We start from the raw sequence: 16934 nt of genomic DNA on the forward strand, positions 1-16934 counted from the left end.
AAAAGCAGAAGCTCATCTTCCCTTGATAAACCACCTGAAACCCCAACCCTGCAAGGCTAGGGACAACCAATGGAAGGGCAATGTGAATCTTAGCTCTCTCATAAAATGGTAGAGATCAGTCTCTTTACCCGCCATTTTCCTGCATCCTGCCTCCTATAGATCTCTGCATATGGGCTTCCTTCTAATTTCATGACAATTCAGAAACTATCAGATTTGCCCATTGTGTGTCATCTGTGATGATAGGAGCACCTTGGCAGCAAGTATCTTGGCTAGCTAGTATGTAAAATCCTACTTGAAATCCTTTGCATTGTGAATAAACATTTCAAAGGGAAAATTTAATAAATACATGTTGGAAAAAGATAATCTGAGATGAAAGAAGCAAGAAACAAAGATCTTTCATGGGCTGAGTTCCCAGCTAACAACCCAAGTGCAGAAATAGTGAAAACATATTTTTTAAACTGTGTTTTGTTTTGAAGATGTTTGGTTTCAATGTATAATACATTAGCATGGTAATTAACTTTAAAAATTCAGAAAAAATTTCATATTATTCATGAATATTCACAAAGTACTTAAAAAACAAATATTAAAGTGTTAAGCAAATTCAAAATTATTTCTTTAAACTCCATAAGATGGGCTTAAATCTTGGGAAGAGCATCTTTTCCTTGAGAAAATATAACAGAAAACCTGAAGTTTTCTGCATTTCATTCCCCATGCCTGAAATGGGGCAAAATCCAGCAATTCTGTGTTGAGAGTAAAAAAGATAAGTCTAAACAAAAACTAAAGCATTAGATAATCAATTTGTCCAAAATCCTATATTTCTTCCATTTCTAGCCTGATTTCTGATAAAGTTTTAAAATGACAGCTCGATGTGAATTCTTAACTCTTATGATATTATTCTTTCCCAGAATTTATGAATTCATCACAAAAGGGCTGAGCTAAATTTTTGACACTTTGTGGCCATCTTTATTTTATCCTGGTCACCAGGGTTAACCTGCTTGTTTGAACAACTTACTGGTATTTCAAGTCATCCTTCCCCAAATTCTGAAAATGTTCACATTCTCGTTGTACTATCTTGAGGCTTTTCTCTGTTGTCTCATTGAATCTACTTTCCTGAAAATAAGAACAACCATGCTTTTGAAAATTTTATCTAATCATAAATTTAATCATAAGATTGATGTTGACTTGTCTAATTTATTTTTTTATACTTACATAGTATTTTCAAACTATCATTATCATAAATTAGTCAACAAGTTGAGGGTAGTTTTCTATAAATGTATGTTAGAATTTGAATCTTTTTAATTATAGATAGATATATAGATATGGCATTTGCCAAAATGCAGAAATTTAAATTTTCATCATTACCTTGTATATTTTATAGAGCTTTAAAGTCTACAAAGTGGAATTCAAATCTGATGCTGACAATGATCATATAAATTTTCCCTTTAAAGTGGCCAGAGAAGTCATTTGGTCCTGTGAAGTCAAGGGACTTGCCTAGACTTACCCAATAGGCAAGTGTTGCTACAGAACACTTTTAATCACATATCTTTTAATCACATATATCTTTTTTATACCATCTTTTTAATCATTTAGAATTGGAATTTAAAACCTCCAGTAATTGTCTTCAAATATTTGACAAACTCTCACATAGCATAAAGTTGGACACCAGCTAAGTGGCCACCAAGGAGAAAACTACACACCAGTGGAAGGATGCTGAAGGATGAATTGTATCTTCATGAAATAAAAAGAATTTTCTAGCACTATGCTCCATTTAAGGATCAGGAACAGACCTCCTCATTAGGGACAGTGGCAAAGCTGGACGAAACTCAAGTATTCGTACTTCTTGCTCAATTTTGAATGGGTATAAACTGGCATTTTTGGCAAGTGGGGGTAATTTTTTAAGCAAAGCAAAGCAACACATATCAATTGAATGAGAAGCAAATCAAAAATGCCAAATAATTAATTTCTGTAATACATAAATATGCATATGAATGGATATTAAAAACACACTAATTTCAACAAGAAAATCAGTAAAAGATGTGAACAAACTGTTCACAGGAAATTATGACTACAGTAGCTAAAATCATATAGGAAAAGCTTAGCTCCATCATAAAATATATTCTTAAGTGTTTAATTGAATCACTATGCTATGTACCTGAAACTATCACATTTTTAATTAACTATATCCCAATATAAAATAAAAAGTTACAAAAGTCAACTAAATTCTTAAAACACAGTCACTATTTAGCAAAGTTAATTTTCATGTGCAGTGTTAGTGAAGGTGGAGGTGAAATGAAGATTTTCAACATATATGTGGGTAATAACTTTCTAGGTAGCAATTTAGTCATTTGTATCAATTATTTTTTATTTTAAAATCTATATATTTTGATGTAGTAATTTTCCTTCTGATAATCTATCTTGAGAAAATAGTCATAACTATTAATAGAGATGAATGAAATGAGATACTTAGGGTCACTTATAAAATTTTTAAAAAAGCTAAATAAATGTCCAAAATGTCAAAGATATAGGAGGAGAGCATTTAGATATATTATTACAATGGAATACCATCATGTAAAATAAGGTGAATTTTTTGAAGTCTGTTTAATAATGTAAAATGTTTTTTATGACAATAAATAAAAATAAATCCAAAAATTTCTTTGGAAAATAACATCCCAATCTTATTTGTAAACATCCATATAAATATATTCATATATGCATAGAAAAGATGAAAAAAATGTTAATTAAAGGTATTTATTGAGGACAAAATCAGAAAGTTTTTACTTTTTCCTTTATAACTTTTAGTAATTTCTTAATCATCTTTAATAATCATTTATTATTTTTATGATCATAAAAAATCCAAGATGACTCAAGAAAACACAAGAGCACATAAATAAAAATATAAATATTTAATCAGAAGAGTTTTTTACCTCAACACACAGGATTCATAGTTCTAAACATTATGTGTAACCCAGATGATGTTGGTCTTCGCAGTGATCAGCTTACACTGAATTTTAGATAGACTCAGATTGATCAATCACATTTTCTACCCTCTGAACCATAATAAAATTTGATAGTTTTTAAGTGTTTGCTGTTTTGTTTAATTCTCTGAGCCTACTAGGATGGAACCTACCGCATGACGGTAACACTCAGGAGGGTTTTCCATGTTACAACACTCTTTCAGGAGATCCTTATACACTTTAGCAATTCTTAACAGTTCTGGTGTGGACAGTTCTGGATGTCTCCTTGAGTACTCATAAAGAAACCTGTGATGTGTAAAATATATTGTACATTAGAACTTCAAGAAAGAGAACTTCAAATCCTGCTATCTTTTACTCTGGGGAGACCTTTTATTACTGAGTCTGCCTTCAAATCCTCTTTCATCTTTCTCTGGCAGAGGAGTGGCTTAAGAGGACATTTTGACAAAAGAGACCATGTTACAAAGATTTTCTTCCATATTATGTTTTAAAATAGCAATGTTTTTTACTTGGAGGGATAGAATGGTTAGAAGTATTTATTATTCATTGTTAAAATAATTTTATCCATAAATCATCAGAAATAGTAGATCATGCTACCAATACTTTAGGAAATACATATCAAGTATAATTCTGTTGGAAAATGCATTCAACCTCCATCTTGAGATTTGGGGAATATGGCTTCTCCTCACTCCCGGTGCACCTGGGGAAAGATTGTGGAGCAGACTTTGCCCATTACTTCATCCTGTCACTTGTCAGTTATGGGAGTAATCACCCCTGCAGGTCCAAATCATTGGCAGTCGTTTCCATGGCCTCAGTGAGGCATTATAAGGGTACAGGTGGGTGTGATTAGAGGACAAAGGGGGAAAGGGAGAGGAAGAGGCTAACACTTATTAAGCCCTTAGTAGGTGCGAGGCATTGGATCAAGCTTTGGGCATAGGAGACAAAGATTGGCTTCCTAGCCTTTATAAAACACTGTCTCATTTAACTTCACTTAGCCCTCAAGATAAGTAGTGTTTCACAGCTGAGGAAACTGCCTCAGCCCAGTAAAGCACCTGGCTATTGGCTTCCCTGGTGGCTCAGACAGTAGAGTCCGCCTGCAATGCAGGTAGCCCTGGGTTCAATCCCTGGGTCAGGAAGATTCCCCTGGAGAAGGGAATGGCTACCCACTCCAGTATTCTTTCCTGAAGGCATGGACAGAGAAGCCTGGCAGGCCACAGTCCATAGGTCAGGAAGAGCCAGACACGACTGAGGAACTAACACTTTCACTTTGTAAAATTTGAACCTAGGTCCTAGAGGACACCTACTTCATTCTTTTTAAACCAAGCCAACTCTTTTCTCAAGAGAGCTGTTTTCTTTAACTACCCTGTGCTATTTACAATTTTCTTCATAGAAATATCATCTTTATTCTTTCAAATTAAGTAAAAATGATCTATGTTTTGTGAGAGTCATACGTCACAAAAGTTTTTCAAGTCCAAGGGAATTTTGTCATCTCTTTTTGTCTTGTAGCCTTTTCCTCTTGATTAATCTTGGCTTTTCTGACATCTCTCCTCTTCTCCATTTACCTTCTCAGTCCCAGTTGTGAGATACAGTCTCATATTCTAAAGCAGTGGTATTTAAAGAATCAAGGGCTCCCCTTAATATTTCATAAAAGGCATGAACTTTTCCTCAGAAATAAAATTGCACCTAAAATCTCACCACCAAAATATTGTAAACAAAAACCCCTGGAAGAAAACCCCTAGCGTGGGAGATCCACCGAGGTCTTGCATCAAATATTGGCATCCAGAAAAACTGCATCGTAAGCTGTTTCTGGTTCAGCATGTTCATCGCTGCTCTATCATTTCTCCCCATGTTTCCTACCCTATCGTAGTTGTCATGGTGATGATGATGGAGATGATGAGAAATGAGGATAAGGATGAAAACTGCTTCCATTTAGCAAGTCTATGTCAGGTACAAGTGACATGCACTGCATCAATGATTTAGTTTAATTTGACTGAGCATCCATGATTCATGAGATGCAATAGAGCTCAGTGGTTATAAGAACAGGAATCTGGAGCCACAGTGGTTGCATTTGAACCCTCACTCCACCAAATATTAGTTGTGTGACTTTGGAGCAAGTTACTTAACCTCTGTGCTTCAGTTTCCTTGCCTGCAAAATGATGATTGAGGAAAGTATTCTAACCACAGAGTTTGTTTTGAAAATTAAATTGATTGACAGATGCGAAGCACTGAAAATTTGGCTAAGTATTCAATAACCTGTATCTTCAATCCAGACATCCTTCCAGAATTCCAGGTTCGTATAGAAAATCCTCTTATGATATTTCCACTGCATTACCTCACAGACACCTCAAAGTCAATGTGTGTGTGCTAAATTGCTTCAGTTGTGTTCGATTCTTTGCAACCCAATGGACTGTAGACCACCAGGCTCCTCTGTCCATAGGATTCTCCAAGCAAGAATACCGGAGTGGGTTGCCATGCCCTCCTCCAGGGGATCTACCCAACCCAGGGATTGAACTCTTTTCTCTTACACGTCCTGCACTGGCAGGCAAGTTCTTTACCACTAGCGCCACCTGGGAAATCAATGTGGTCAAATATAAATAGTTTCTCTTTCCCACAAACCTTCCCCCATACTTCCCATCTCATTGAGTCTGAAAACTACTTACCAACCACCTAAGCCCCAAACTGGGATTCATTCCAGATGAAGTTTCTAAAAGACAAAAGTGATTTTGTCCTTCCTTATTCTTCAATGAAAACCCTTCGGTGGCATCTTGTTACTTAGCTTATCTGGATGATCTGACCCCATGTGCCTCTCCCTACCCTCTTCTCTCACTGCAGAAACCCTAGCACAACCACATACACACCATGCATTTCACACCTCTATCAGTGTTCTACCTCTTCTATCCAGATTATCAGCATTTCTTCAAGTACCTCCTCCCCGTCAAGACTTTTCAGAGTTCCCAAGGACTTCCTCTTCTATCCCCATATTGCCTATGGTCTAGTGCTTTCAGAAATTAAAGAGTGTTTCTTGCACTCATATATTTATGAGGCTGTCTCTTTCCACATCACACTTCTATTGATGAAAGCTTATTGGAGGCAAAACCCCTGTTTAACTTGGTAAAGCCCCTGGATTATATTGAGTTGCCCAAAAAGTTCATTTATTTTCCATAACATCTTACAGAAAAAAAATCCGAACAAACTTTTTGGTCAACCCAGAGTTATTATTGCCAAACTTTGAATGACTGAATATTCTCGTATGAATTTTATATACAATTCCTAAAATACAGACAGGTTAACTTGTCCCAGTGATTCTACCAGGATTCAAATCTAGTCCTTTTGCTTCCAAGTCAGCTAAACAGTGGTGGGAGTTGAGGGAGAAGGCAGGGGAGAGTGTGGCAGATAAGCCTGCAAATTCTTAGGTCAGACCTCCTGGATCATATCCTTAGTCTGCCATATTTTAACTGTGAATCTTAAACAAATTACTTAACTTCCCTGTACCTCAGTTTTCTCTTCTGAAAACTGGGAGAAATCATGCTTATTTTACATGACTGCTGTGAAAACTAAAATAGATAATCTGTACTTAGCCCACTGTCTGGCACATATCAAGTACTCAATAAATGTTAGCCATCACTGTCATATGCAGTTGCAATTTCTAAAATAATGTAAAAAGATTACAATCTAAAACCGTGATTTTCAAAAATTATGTGGTATACCCAATGATTTAAATGGTTCCTATATCTTCCACCCAAGTTAGCCAAAATAGATCAAGTCATAAGTTTCTGTTTGCCTTATAAATGTCAATATAGAGGTATGTTACTCAGCCATGAAGTTCGCTTGGTCAGCATCTCGTTTCTCACACACATTGTCACTTTCAATAAATTTTGCTTCTCTTAAAGATAAATCGTTTGGTCTATCATCTTTATTGGAGTAAATGATACACTCTCCACGCTCTGGTATTTTCTTTTCACAGCAGTCTTTGATTTTGCTGGAGATGGAATCTTGTTTTGAACAAATATGGCTCATAACCTTGCTCTGTATCAAATAAGAATGAGAAATGACTTTATTTTCATAAGTTCTTCAGGGCTAGATTCTCCTTCATAAATGGAATGCAAAACCAACCATATCTATAATATCAAGAACTGTTTCACCAACTAATTTGATGCTAATTAATTTGTATTGATTTAATACAGTGACCTTTCATTTTAATGCAAGCTTGATTTTGTAGGATTTTAGATGATATAATTATGAAAAATAGACTCATAAATTTATTACATATTAGCTGGAATTTTCTTAAAGGTGGTCTAACCCCTGCTTCTTCCTCCAGACTCTTCAGAATGAGTCTGCATATTTCTCCTACTCTCTGTTCCAGCTTCACATGAACTACAATGAGTTTCATCAAAGCACTGGACTATTCCAGACCCTCTGACTCTGCTCAAGCTGTTCCCCTACCTGGAATCTTCCTCTGGGGAACACTGAAGGTGAGGAATGAGATGGAGCTCTAGGCTGAGATGAGAACTGGAATGGAGGTCTGTACCATGTTTCCAGCAAACCACATAGAACCAGGGAGTCCATCTTTGCAGACAAATATACATCTCACCTAAGGCCATCATTATTCAGGGCAACACATCACTTATTGTCTGAAATTTCATTTCTGTTTTGAATGAAATATACCATTCAATTGCTCTTATTTCTACATAAAGCCATCAGAAAAAAGGATATTAAAAATATAATATGATCCCTTAGTCTCAGCTTCAAACTTCACAGAAAACTCTTCAATTATATCCTAATTCAGTACATTATATTCACTATTATAAAACCAACATCCCTATAAGTGACCAAATAATACACAAATAAACAGTGAGTGAGACTGCTTTTCATTGCAATAAATTTAAGGACAAAATAATTCTTGGGGACATCTATTGTCCATTGCTTGAAATAAAATGTATATATCTTCATACTCCAAAATTCAAGTTATCTAATGAACATGATGTTTTGTTTTGAATTTAAAACAGTAAGACTAATTTAAAAAATCACTAAAAAAAAACTAATTTCAACTAAGAAATCAGGATTATTTTTAATTGTGTTACCTTCGTATGCATGAACAACTTCAGCTAGGTCACTATTATGTTTACCAGTATATGTCCTTAGAGAATCACTTTAAAGACTACAATAAGAGTTATTTTAAATGAACATATTCACTTATTTGAAAAGATCGTTCCTAATATCCTGAAGAAACTCAGAGAAAGCAACTCTTAAAAACATAAAGATCACCAGTCGTTTTCTGAGCTTTACTGTTAATTTCTAATATCTCTAAAAGAGTATTTGCAATATTAAAGAAAACTTTAGTCCGGCTGAATAAATGTTCACAAATTATAAATTCCTGGGGATTATGTCATGTGCATTTAGTCACATAAAATAGAATCAACTAAGTAATCTAAAAGCAATCTCATTCATTAAGAACTCCAATGCTTTATTTGGTCTCATTTGTTAATAATTCTTTTTAAGTTTTATTTGGTTCATGTTATTTAACAATTAATTTTTATTGAAGTATAGGTGTTTTACAATGTGTGTCAGTGTCAGTCATATATATATATATATAACTGAACATACATGTAAGAGATTACATACTATTTTTTCAGATTCTTTTCCATTTCCCTTAGAAGCTATTATAAGATATTAAATGTAGCCCCCTGTACCAAAGAGGAGGTCTTTGTTATTTATCTGTTTTATATATAGTAGTGCTGTTATTCCCAATTTATTAACATTATGATTATATTGTGGTGTGTAGCCACACATTAAGGCAACTTCAGAATAAAAAATATCCCCCCTGAAATCACCATTTTTGCTTGGTTTTATAGAATATTTACCCTGCCACGGATGCACTGCACAACGTCCCCTTCACAGCATCCATCATATTTGGAAGAAACATCTTCTAGAAGGGAGGTAAGTTGCTTAAATCCAATCTTGGGGAATTTTTGACTAAGTATAGCAATGTTTCTGGAAGCAGAATTGATAAACCACTAAAACAACTTGAACAGCAAATAGACAAAAGGAAGTTCTCTGCTAATACAGTGTAAGTAGCTGCAGTAAGCATTGGTATCCTTGTTTTTTCACCAATCGCTTTTCCAAATAACATTACTTGGCCCACATGATCATTTTGAAAATCCTAGGTTGATATTTTGAGTTCTAGTTCTAGGACTAGGGGGAGAAAAAGGCCTGAAAGGTATGCCCTCTTCCACAATTGTTATAGCAAAACATATTTTTTAAGGACCACCATTTCTTCTTGTGAGTACATGGCAGGCATAGATAATTCATCACAGCACCCTTTTTAACTGATCTATTTGAAATCTCAGAATTTCTCACAAAACATTGCACTAGTACCATTGCTCTTTGGCTAGGTAAGATGTGAAATAAAATGTATCCCTAGAAGATCGTTTCCTAGTTATTAAAGTCAAAGATGGATGGATAAGTCATGTCTAAAGCACTGGGAAGTTTTAAAACTCTGATTGGGAACTCCCAGACCCATTCAGATTCCCAACTAACCAAAACCTAACTCAGAAGTAGCCTTCTTTCTCTCTGGGGTCTCCCCACCTTTCAGGGCTTCTCTCATCCTGATCTAATGTCCTGGTTCTGAGCAATCCAAGCATATTAACCCCCACCTCAAAACCCCTGAGGATCTAAGAAGAGAATAAATAAAAAGTCATCAATAATTTAACAAAAATGGAACACAAACCAAAAAAAGTACAAATAGAAACAAAAGATAGATTATAAAACTCACATAGATTGTAAGATTTGTCGTCCAAATTTCATAAGTGCCCTGCAGGCATTTTTTTGATAAGAAGACAATGCTTTTAAATAGTATATGAAAGGTTCTGCCTGAGGGATAAACAGAAAATTCTGTTGAAGTAAGTGGAAAAATCCCACTGTTCTCTTATTTCCTAACCACGTGTCAACCAAACAATTCCAATGTTTCCTCAGAAATAGAAAACCTATAGGGTTTTTTATCTCAGGAAATATGTATATCAAAATAAATATAAATGTGTGGCACATTATAAAGGCAGAGCCAGTCTTCCTGATGACTAAATTACACTTGCTAGGAAGTACAGTGTGCAGTAAGCTTGTCCCTGTCTCCCAGGATGATTCACTTATATGGTTTAGGACTTGTCCAAGATAGAAGATAAAATGTAATTTTTACCCTGGTTAGTTACTCACTAGTGTTTCCTTCCAATTTACAAGGAGACAAAATCAGAAGAGAGACCCTAGAAATGGGCAATTTTTCAAAGGTCTCAAGTAATAATACATTTAGATCAGTCAGCAGGTGGTGAATGGGTTGAAACAACAGTGAAAGTGACAAGAGAACGGCTGATAAGTGGTAAAAAAAAAACTCTTTTGCTATAACTTAAGTAAAGATCTACAATTTCGGGTAACTCCCTGTCCTTTTAATAAGTGTAATACCTACCTGTGTTAAATGGAATGAATATATGTAATAGTAAATGGAATAAATGGAATGCCCACCTTTGTTTGAAAGCAGTTAGCTTTTTCTTGTTCTTCACAGCATGTTTTAGTCATCTCCTCAAAACGAGCAGCAACAGTTAGAAGTGTAGGAGCAAAAACGAAGGGGTTCCTTCTGGAAACTTCATAAACATAACTTCAAAAGGAAGGAAGGAGGGAAGGGGGAAAAACAGGAAAGAAGTGAAGGAATGGTAGGCAAGGGAAGGGAAAGAGAAGATCAAAAAAGACATCAAGTTGTGAAAGTTAAGTTGAGAGGAAGAAGGATTTCCCATTACTGAAGGCTTCAAAGGAAGGCAACATTACTGAGTCTCCAAAAATGTCATACCACTGAAGTTGCCAACTCCCAAATAAAAATGATGATTGCAGTTCTAATCATGAATGCAAGATCCTGGCTATTCTCTTTTCTTCCCCATGACGCCAGATGGTCCGCAGCTCTCCTTGTCATGCTCAAAGAACAGCTACCTATACAGACTCCATCTGAGATTCAGAGATCATAATCACTTACATGTAAAAAGAAAACTTTGTGATTTAAGCTTTCCAGAAAAAGTCTCTGCTTCTGAAACTATTCCACTGCTAAACATCCATTGACTTAATATTTATCTTTGGTAAAAGCTGCACCTTCCCTTTTGAAAGACCATATATTTCCTGCAGTACTGCTTTTGTACCATGCACACACTTGGGTTCTGGGGCTTATCCCATTAGAAAATGCACATCATTATTGAAAGGACCTTGAAAGCAGGTTTCATATCTTGTTCATCTTCTCAACAATGACCACAGAATCTGACACACAAATGCATGTTGAATAAACTAATTGATCCATAAACCCAGCTATGTTCATTTGGAATAGATACTGAATTTAGCCTAAGAATAATTCTTCAATTAGATGATTTTTCTACTAAAATTCAACTTACTTATTCAAAAAAGATTCCCTGTTATTTTTGTAAGTCTGGCATTTCTCCTCAGGATCCAGAGTAGGGAGAGGAGGCAAAAGTCCTATATCAGCTTTCTTATTGTGGAAGAAACAGAGTCTTCTTTCAAAGTCGACCTTACGGCAGCAGTGTGAAAAGTTATATTTTTGTGGCAGTCCCTCCATGGCACATATATTTTCCAGTAAAACCTCATTCTGGACAACAGAAAAGGAAAAGACACCTTTTATTCATTGCAACATTTTTCAGGCTTCTGAGATGACACAGTGGAAACAATGAGTGCTGAGTGTCACTCTTTGAGAAAGAGATTCCAGGATGTTCCCAATATTACCAGCAGAGCATCTCTACCCACAGCCTTGACAACCATCCTACGCTTTGGGAAACTCTATCCTATCCTGAGTCCCCTTAACCTCTTCCTATCTCTCTTCTGCCTACACCTCCTTTACATAGTGGCTTTTTTTTTTTTTTTTCCCTCTCTCTAGGTAACAGGGTCAGAGTGTAAAGGGTTGGTTAAGTATTTAGCGGTAATGTTTAGTAATAGCTTTCTAGAGATGCAGGTGGTTACTCTATTGGGAGGATGCCAAGAAAAGGGGGTGTGACAGTAAAGTACATATTGAGAGGCAGGTAAAGAAAGTAACTTTACTTCTGTGCACTTTGCCAAGCTATCGGTTTAGTCTTCCTGCCTGAATACTTATGGCATGGACTGCAAGCTCATAGTCAAGCCCTCCTGTGCATCAGTACACAGAATTGCATCTCTCCTAAGAAAGGGCCTTATCCTAAATACTGAAGTCAGGCAAAGTAACAACAAGAGCATAGAGCATCCCTCTATATTTTCAAGCCAAAAATTCTCTCAGTGTTGACAAATAAGCTTGTTTGTTTAAGAAATGCAAACAATGTACTTACAGTTAATTTTGAACATTCTGGGAGTGTCCTGTCAGCCAAGCATTTATCTCTGTATTCTGTCATGGCTTTAACCAACATTTCTACTTCTTCAAAGGATGCCTCCTGAATATATTGAGCAAATGCAATGATGGTGCTGCAATAGTCCACACAGAGTACACAATGATGACCTGCAGAATTTCCAGTTATGTCCAACCAAAATCTCATAGGAACACCCACTTGCTGACTAACCTTAGAAAATTATCAAAATGTGAAGTCTCTAAGTTTTATAACTTCTTGACAATTCAATTGCCTCATCTGAATTTTTCTTTAATACTGTATTCACTTTTTAATGGCATATATTTAATTAATATATTAGCATTAATAATTCTAGAATATATCAGATATGCTTATATAAGCACCATCATCATCAAAACAAGTTTAGAGGAACTCACATATATCCAATGTTATCATCTATAAATTTCTGGGTGATTCTGACATCATCTGAAAGCAAAGATATTTAAGTTATTATATATCCTGGTATTTTAATATTTTACCAATAAATTACTATATGTAATACATTTTAAAAGTATAAAATAAAAAATGATATAGAAAAAAATAGCATATTTAATATGAAGAAGAGACATCATATGAGCCAAATATTACATCTTAATCACAGTTGATTATGTGCTTAAAAATATTCATTAAATTGAATTGGCTTGAATTAATCTCAAACTCACTAGACTTTATATTTACTATTGATGGCTCCCCAGCCACAACCATCAAACACAAGCACCATTTCCATGCTAGATAACAGGTATGACTAGAAAAGTAGTATGAAGTTTCATTGTTAAGTGATATAATGCTACAGTTGTGCCCAGCAAGAGATGCCAGGCATGCTGATGGTAGTGTAAATTATGATGCTTCTGCTGCTGCTAAGTCACTTCATTCGTGTCCGACTCTGTGCAACCCCATAGACGGCAGCCCACCAGGCTCCCCCGTCCCTGGGATTCTCCAGGCAAGAACACTGGAGTGGGTTGCCATTTCCTTCTCCAATGCATGAAAGTGAAAAGTGAAAGTGAAGTTGCTCAGTCATGTCCGACTCTTCGCGACCCCATGGACTGCAGCCTACCAGGCTCCTCTGTCCATGGGATTTTCCAGGCAAGAGTACTGGAGTGGGGTGCCATCGCCTTCTCCAAAATTATGATACTAGCCAAAATTATGACACAGATATTTAGGTGATCTCTGAACTAGTCTAACACCACTGGTTCCTTTCCAATAAGCATATACTTATCAGAACACATTTGTATTTGTTCATACAGGCTATTTTTATGGAGTCTTTACTTTTTCAAAGTATTGCACTGGTTACTATGAGGCAATCAATGATAACTAAAACATCTCCCCTGGACCTTGGGTTCCTAAATACTCTCATAGTGCAGGTGACTCATGAACATGACTGTAATCCAATGTAGAATGTATATAATATTCTACAGTAAAGTGGGTACTAGACAGCATATTAAAAAGCATAGACATTACTTTGTTGACAAAGGTCCATATAGTCAAAGCTGTGGGTTTTCCAGGAGTCATGGATGGATGTGAGAGTTGGACCATAAAGAAGGCTGAGCATCAGAGAATTGATGCTTCTTAACTGTGGTATTGAAGAAGACTTTTATGAGTCCCTTGGATTGCAAGGAGATTAAACCAGTCAATCCTAAAGGAAATCAATCCTGAATATTCGTTGGAAGGACTGATGGTGAAGCTGAAGCTCCAAGACTTTGACCACTCGATACAAAGAGCCAACTCATTAGAAAAGACCCTGATGCTGGGAAAGATTGAAGACAGGAGGCAAAGGGGATGACAGGGGACCAGATGGTTGGATGGCATCATTGACTTAGTGGGCATGAGTTTGAGCAAGCTTCAGCAGATGGTGAAGGACAGGAAAGCCTGGCGTGCTGCAGTCCATGGGGTCGCAAAGAGTCAGACATGACTGAACAACTGAGCAACAACAACATGTAACAGGAATGCCTATGGTCTCTGGGTGAAGAACCAGAAAAGAATTATAGGAGGAGGGGTATATAAGTTGAGCCTAAAAAATGTCCAAGGTTTCAGCTAGCTGAGAAGTAAGGAAGCTCATCTTTCTGTGTGGAGAGAATGATGTGAGTAAAGCGCAAAGGTAAGGAATCCTGGGATGTTTGGGGAACATTAATTAATCAATTAATCTTCCACTTTGATGAGAAAGTGAGTCATAAAGAAAATTAATGGAACCACAGATAGAAATAACCTGGATCCAGGTTATGTGTGCCTTTCATATAAAGCTGAGGAGTTTGGGCCTCAACTAGGAACCATGAGGAGCCACTGAAAATGTTTATATAGAATCGTAATATCATCATTTCTCCAAACTAAGAAATACCAGCCAGGTAATGGTATGTCTGATGTTCTGGGATCTCCCACAGTACCTAACAAATAGAACTGGAGCCTATTATAGAGAGTGAAGTAAGCCAGAAAGAAAAACACCAGTACAGTATACTAACGCATATATATGGAATTTAGAAAGATGGTAACAATAACCCTGTGTATGAGACAGCAAAAGAGACACTGATGTATAGAACAGTCTTATGGACTCTGTGGGAGAGGGAGAGGGTGGGAAGATTTGGGAGAATGGCATTGAAACATGTATAATATCATGTATGAAACGAGTCGCCAGTCCAGGTTCGATACACGATACTGGATGCTTGGGGCTGGTGCACTGGAACGACCCAGAAGGACGGTATGGGGAGGGAGGAGGGAGGAGGGTTCAGGATGGGGAACACATGTATACCTGTGGTGGATTCATTTCAATATTTGGCAAAACTAATACAATATTGTAAAGTTTAAAAATAAAATTAAATTAAAAAATAAATAAAACAACAACAACAACAAAAAGAAAGTAACAAGAACTATTTGTCAAATAGACGTAAGAATGAATGGATGGAAAGGGGGAAATCAAGACGCTCATTAGGAGACTTTTGCAACTGTCCTGTTGAGAAATCAGCAGGACGTGAATTTTGGTAGGAGTAACAAAAGTGCAAAGGAAAATGTGAATGCAAAAATATAGGAGTCAAAAATCAACAGAACTTTTTTTAAAGCATGTTTATAAGGGGCAAAGGAGAAGGAAAACTCAAAAATGACTATCCTTCTTTAAGCCCTGTGACTGGGCTCACTAGCAGGCACTGTGGTGGTGGTGGTGGTTTTGTTGCTAAGTCGTGTCCAACTCTTGTGACACCAAGGACTGTAGCCTGTCAGGCTCCTCTGTCCATGGGGATTCTCCAGGCAAGAATACAGAAGTGGATTGCCATTTCCTTCTCCAGGGGATCTTCCTGACCTAGGAATCGAACCCAGGTCTCCTGCTTTGCAGGCAGATTATTTACCAACTAAGCTACAAGGGAAGCCCCAGCAGGCACTGTAGGGGATACCAAATTAAGACATCATCCACAACTTCAGGGCATGGTAACACTTACAGCACCTTGGTGAACTGCAAAAAGATGGTCCTTTCAGGCCAGAAGGATTACAAAAAAACACCTCCGAACAGGTGAAGTTCAAAATGTTCCCTCTTTGAGTAGAAGAAATATAAAAGTCACACTTTCCTCCAGGCTGACGCTGCTTCGGCTAGGCTTGAGGAAATGTACAGGCTTGCAGGGATTTAAAAATTTGCCAAGTGTGTACAGTTGGAAGAAGCAGGGTCTGCATACTCTTAAGGTGTTTACCACATAATTAGGAAATACAACGAACGACCAAAGTTCCAGTAAAATCTCAACTCATGTCTAATGTTCCACTGTTTCCATACACTACACATATTTGCAAGAAACATTAATAGTTTCAAATCCAAATTATATCTCCCAGCAACACTTCTTATATTACCATTATGCTGGTGACTGATTGCTGGGTGTGATAATTGTCTCTGTCAGTAGATAGAGTAATATGATCCAAAATACAATATCTGGAAAGGTTAGATCAGGGTATCTGATCAGTATATGTAAACTAGGGAGAGGGAGAAAAAAAGCAAGTGAAAATTTAAACTGAAAGAAACCGAAGTTAAAAATTAGAAATTAGCCCAATTTAGTCATTCCTTAGAGGATAGACAAGGAAATTTCTTACCTACATCTTGAGGCTGTGTGGGCAAGGTTAGGGATTCAGTCAAAAAGAAAAAGAAAATAACAAAACCTGTAAGTTTTAACTGTTTCATTTTTTTAAGAAATCACATTCACAAAAGAAAAGTAACATGAATGAGGAAAATCAAGTTTTTATATTATTCTTTGACACTATTAGTAAAAAAGTAACTTGCTTAACCTATTTCTCATATACCTCATATTTGATTTTTATTTGATCACTCTGCAGAATTTTTTGCTAATTATTAACCAGGAAAAAAATTCTCTCAGTGTTTCACTGGAAAAATCTATTGAGTTAGAAAAAGAAGTCCACAGGTTAAGTATGCACAATACCTAGTCAAACAGACAACCAAAAAAAAAAAAAATCTTGAACTATTGCAAACGCTAAAAGAGAAAGGACAAGAATAAATAATTCACCAAAGAGGAAGCATAACTAAAAAGATGCTGAATTTCTCTGGTAATCAAAAGGAGTTGAATTTGCAATAAATAATTTTATATACTTGATA

General features: G+C 36.3%; 1 protein-coding gene across 1 annotated transcript in view; it reads right to left on the reverse strand.

Moving 5' to 3' along the window:
- AFM (afamin) overlaps positions 1-16547 on the reverse strand; it is a 20851-nt gene extending 4304 nt beyond the window's left edge. The window contains exons 1-10 of the mRNA XM_010838189.1: positions 16418-16547; positions 12739-12787; positions 12308-12440; positions 11390-11601; positions 10482-10614; positions 9745-9842; positions 8834-8963; positions 6784-6998; positions 3128-3260; positions 1013-1110 (exon numbers count right to left, since the gene is read on the reverse strand). Coding sequence (XP_010836491.1) covers positions 1013-1110; positions 3128-3260; positions 6784-6998; positions 8834-8963; positions 9745-9842; positions 10482-10614; positions 11390-11601; positions 12308-12440; positions 12739-12787; positions 16418-16505 — 1289 coding nt within the window. The 5' untranslated portion in view covers positions 16506-16547. The remainder of the gene's footprint in view (positions 1-1012; positions 1111-3127; positions 3261-6783; positions 6999-8833; positions 8964-9744; positions 9843-10481; positions 10615-11389; positions 11602-12307; positions 12441-12738; positions 12788-16417) is intronic.
- Between the last annotated feature and the right edge of the window lie 387 nt (positions 16548-16934).

Source organism: Bison bison, unplaced genomic scaffold (genome assembly GCF_000754665.1).
Source record: "Bison bison bison isolate TAMUID 2011002044 unplaced genomic scaffold, Bison_UMD1.0 scf7180017864092, whole genome shotgun sequence".
NCBI lineage: Eukaryota > Metazoa > Chordata > Mammalia > Artiodactyla > Bovidae > Bison > Bison bison.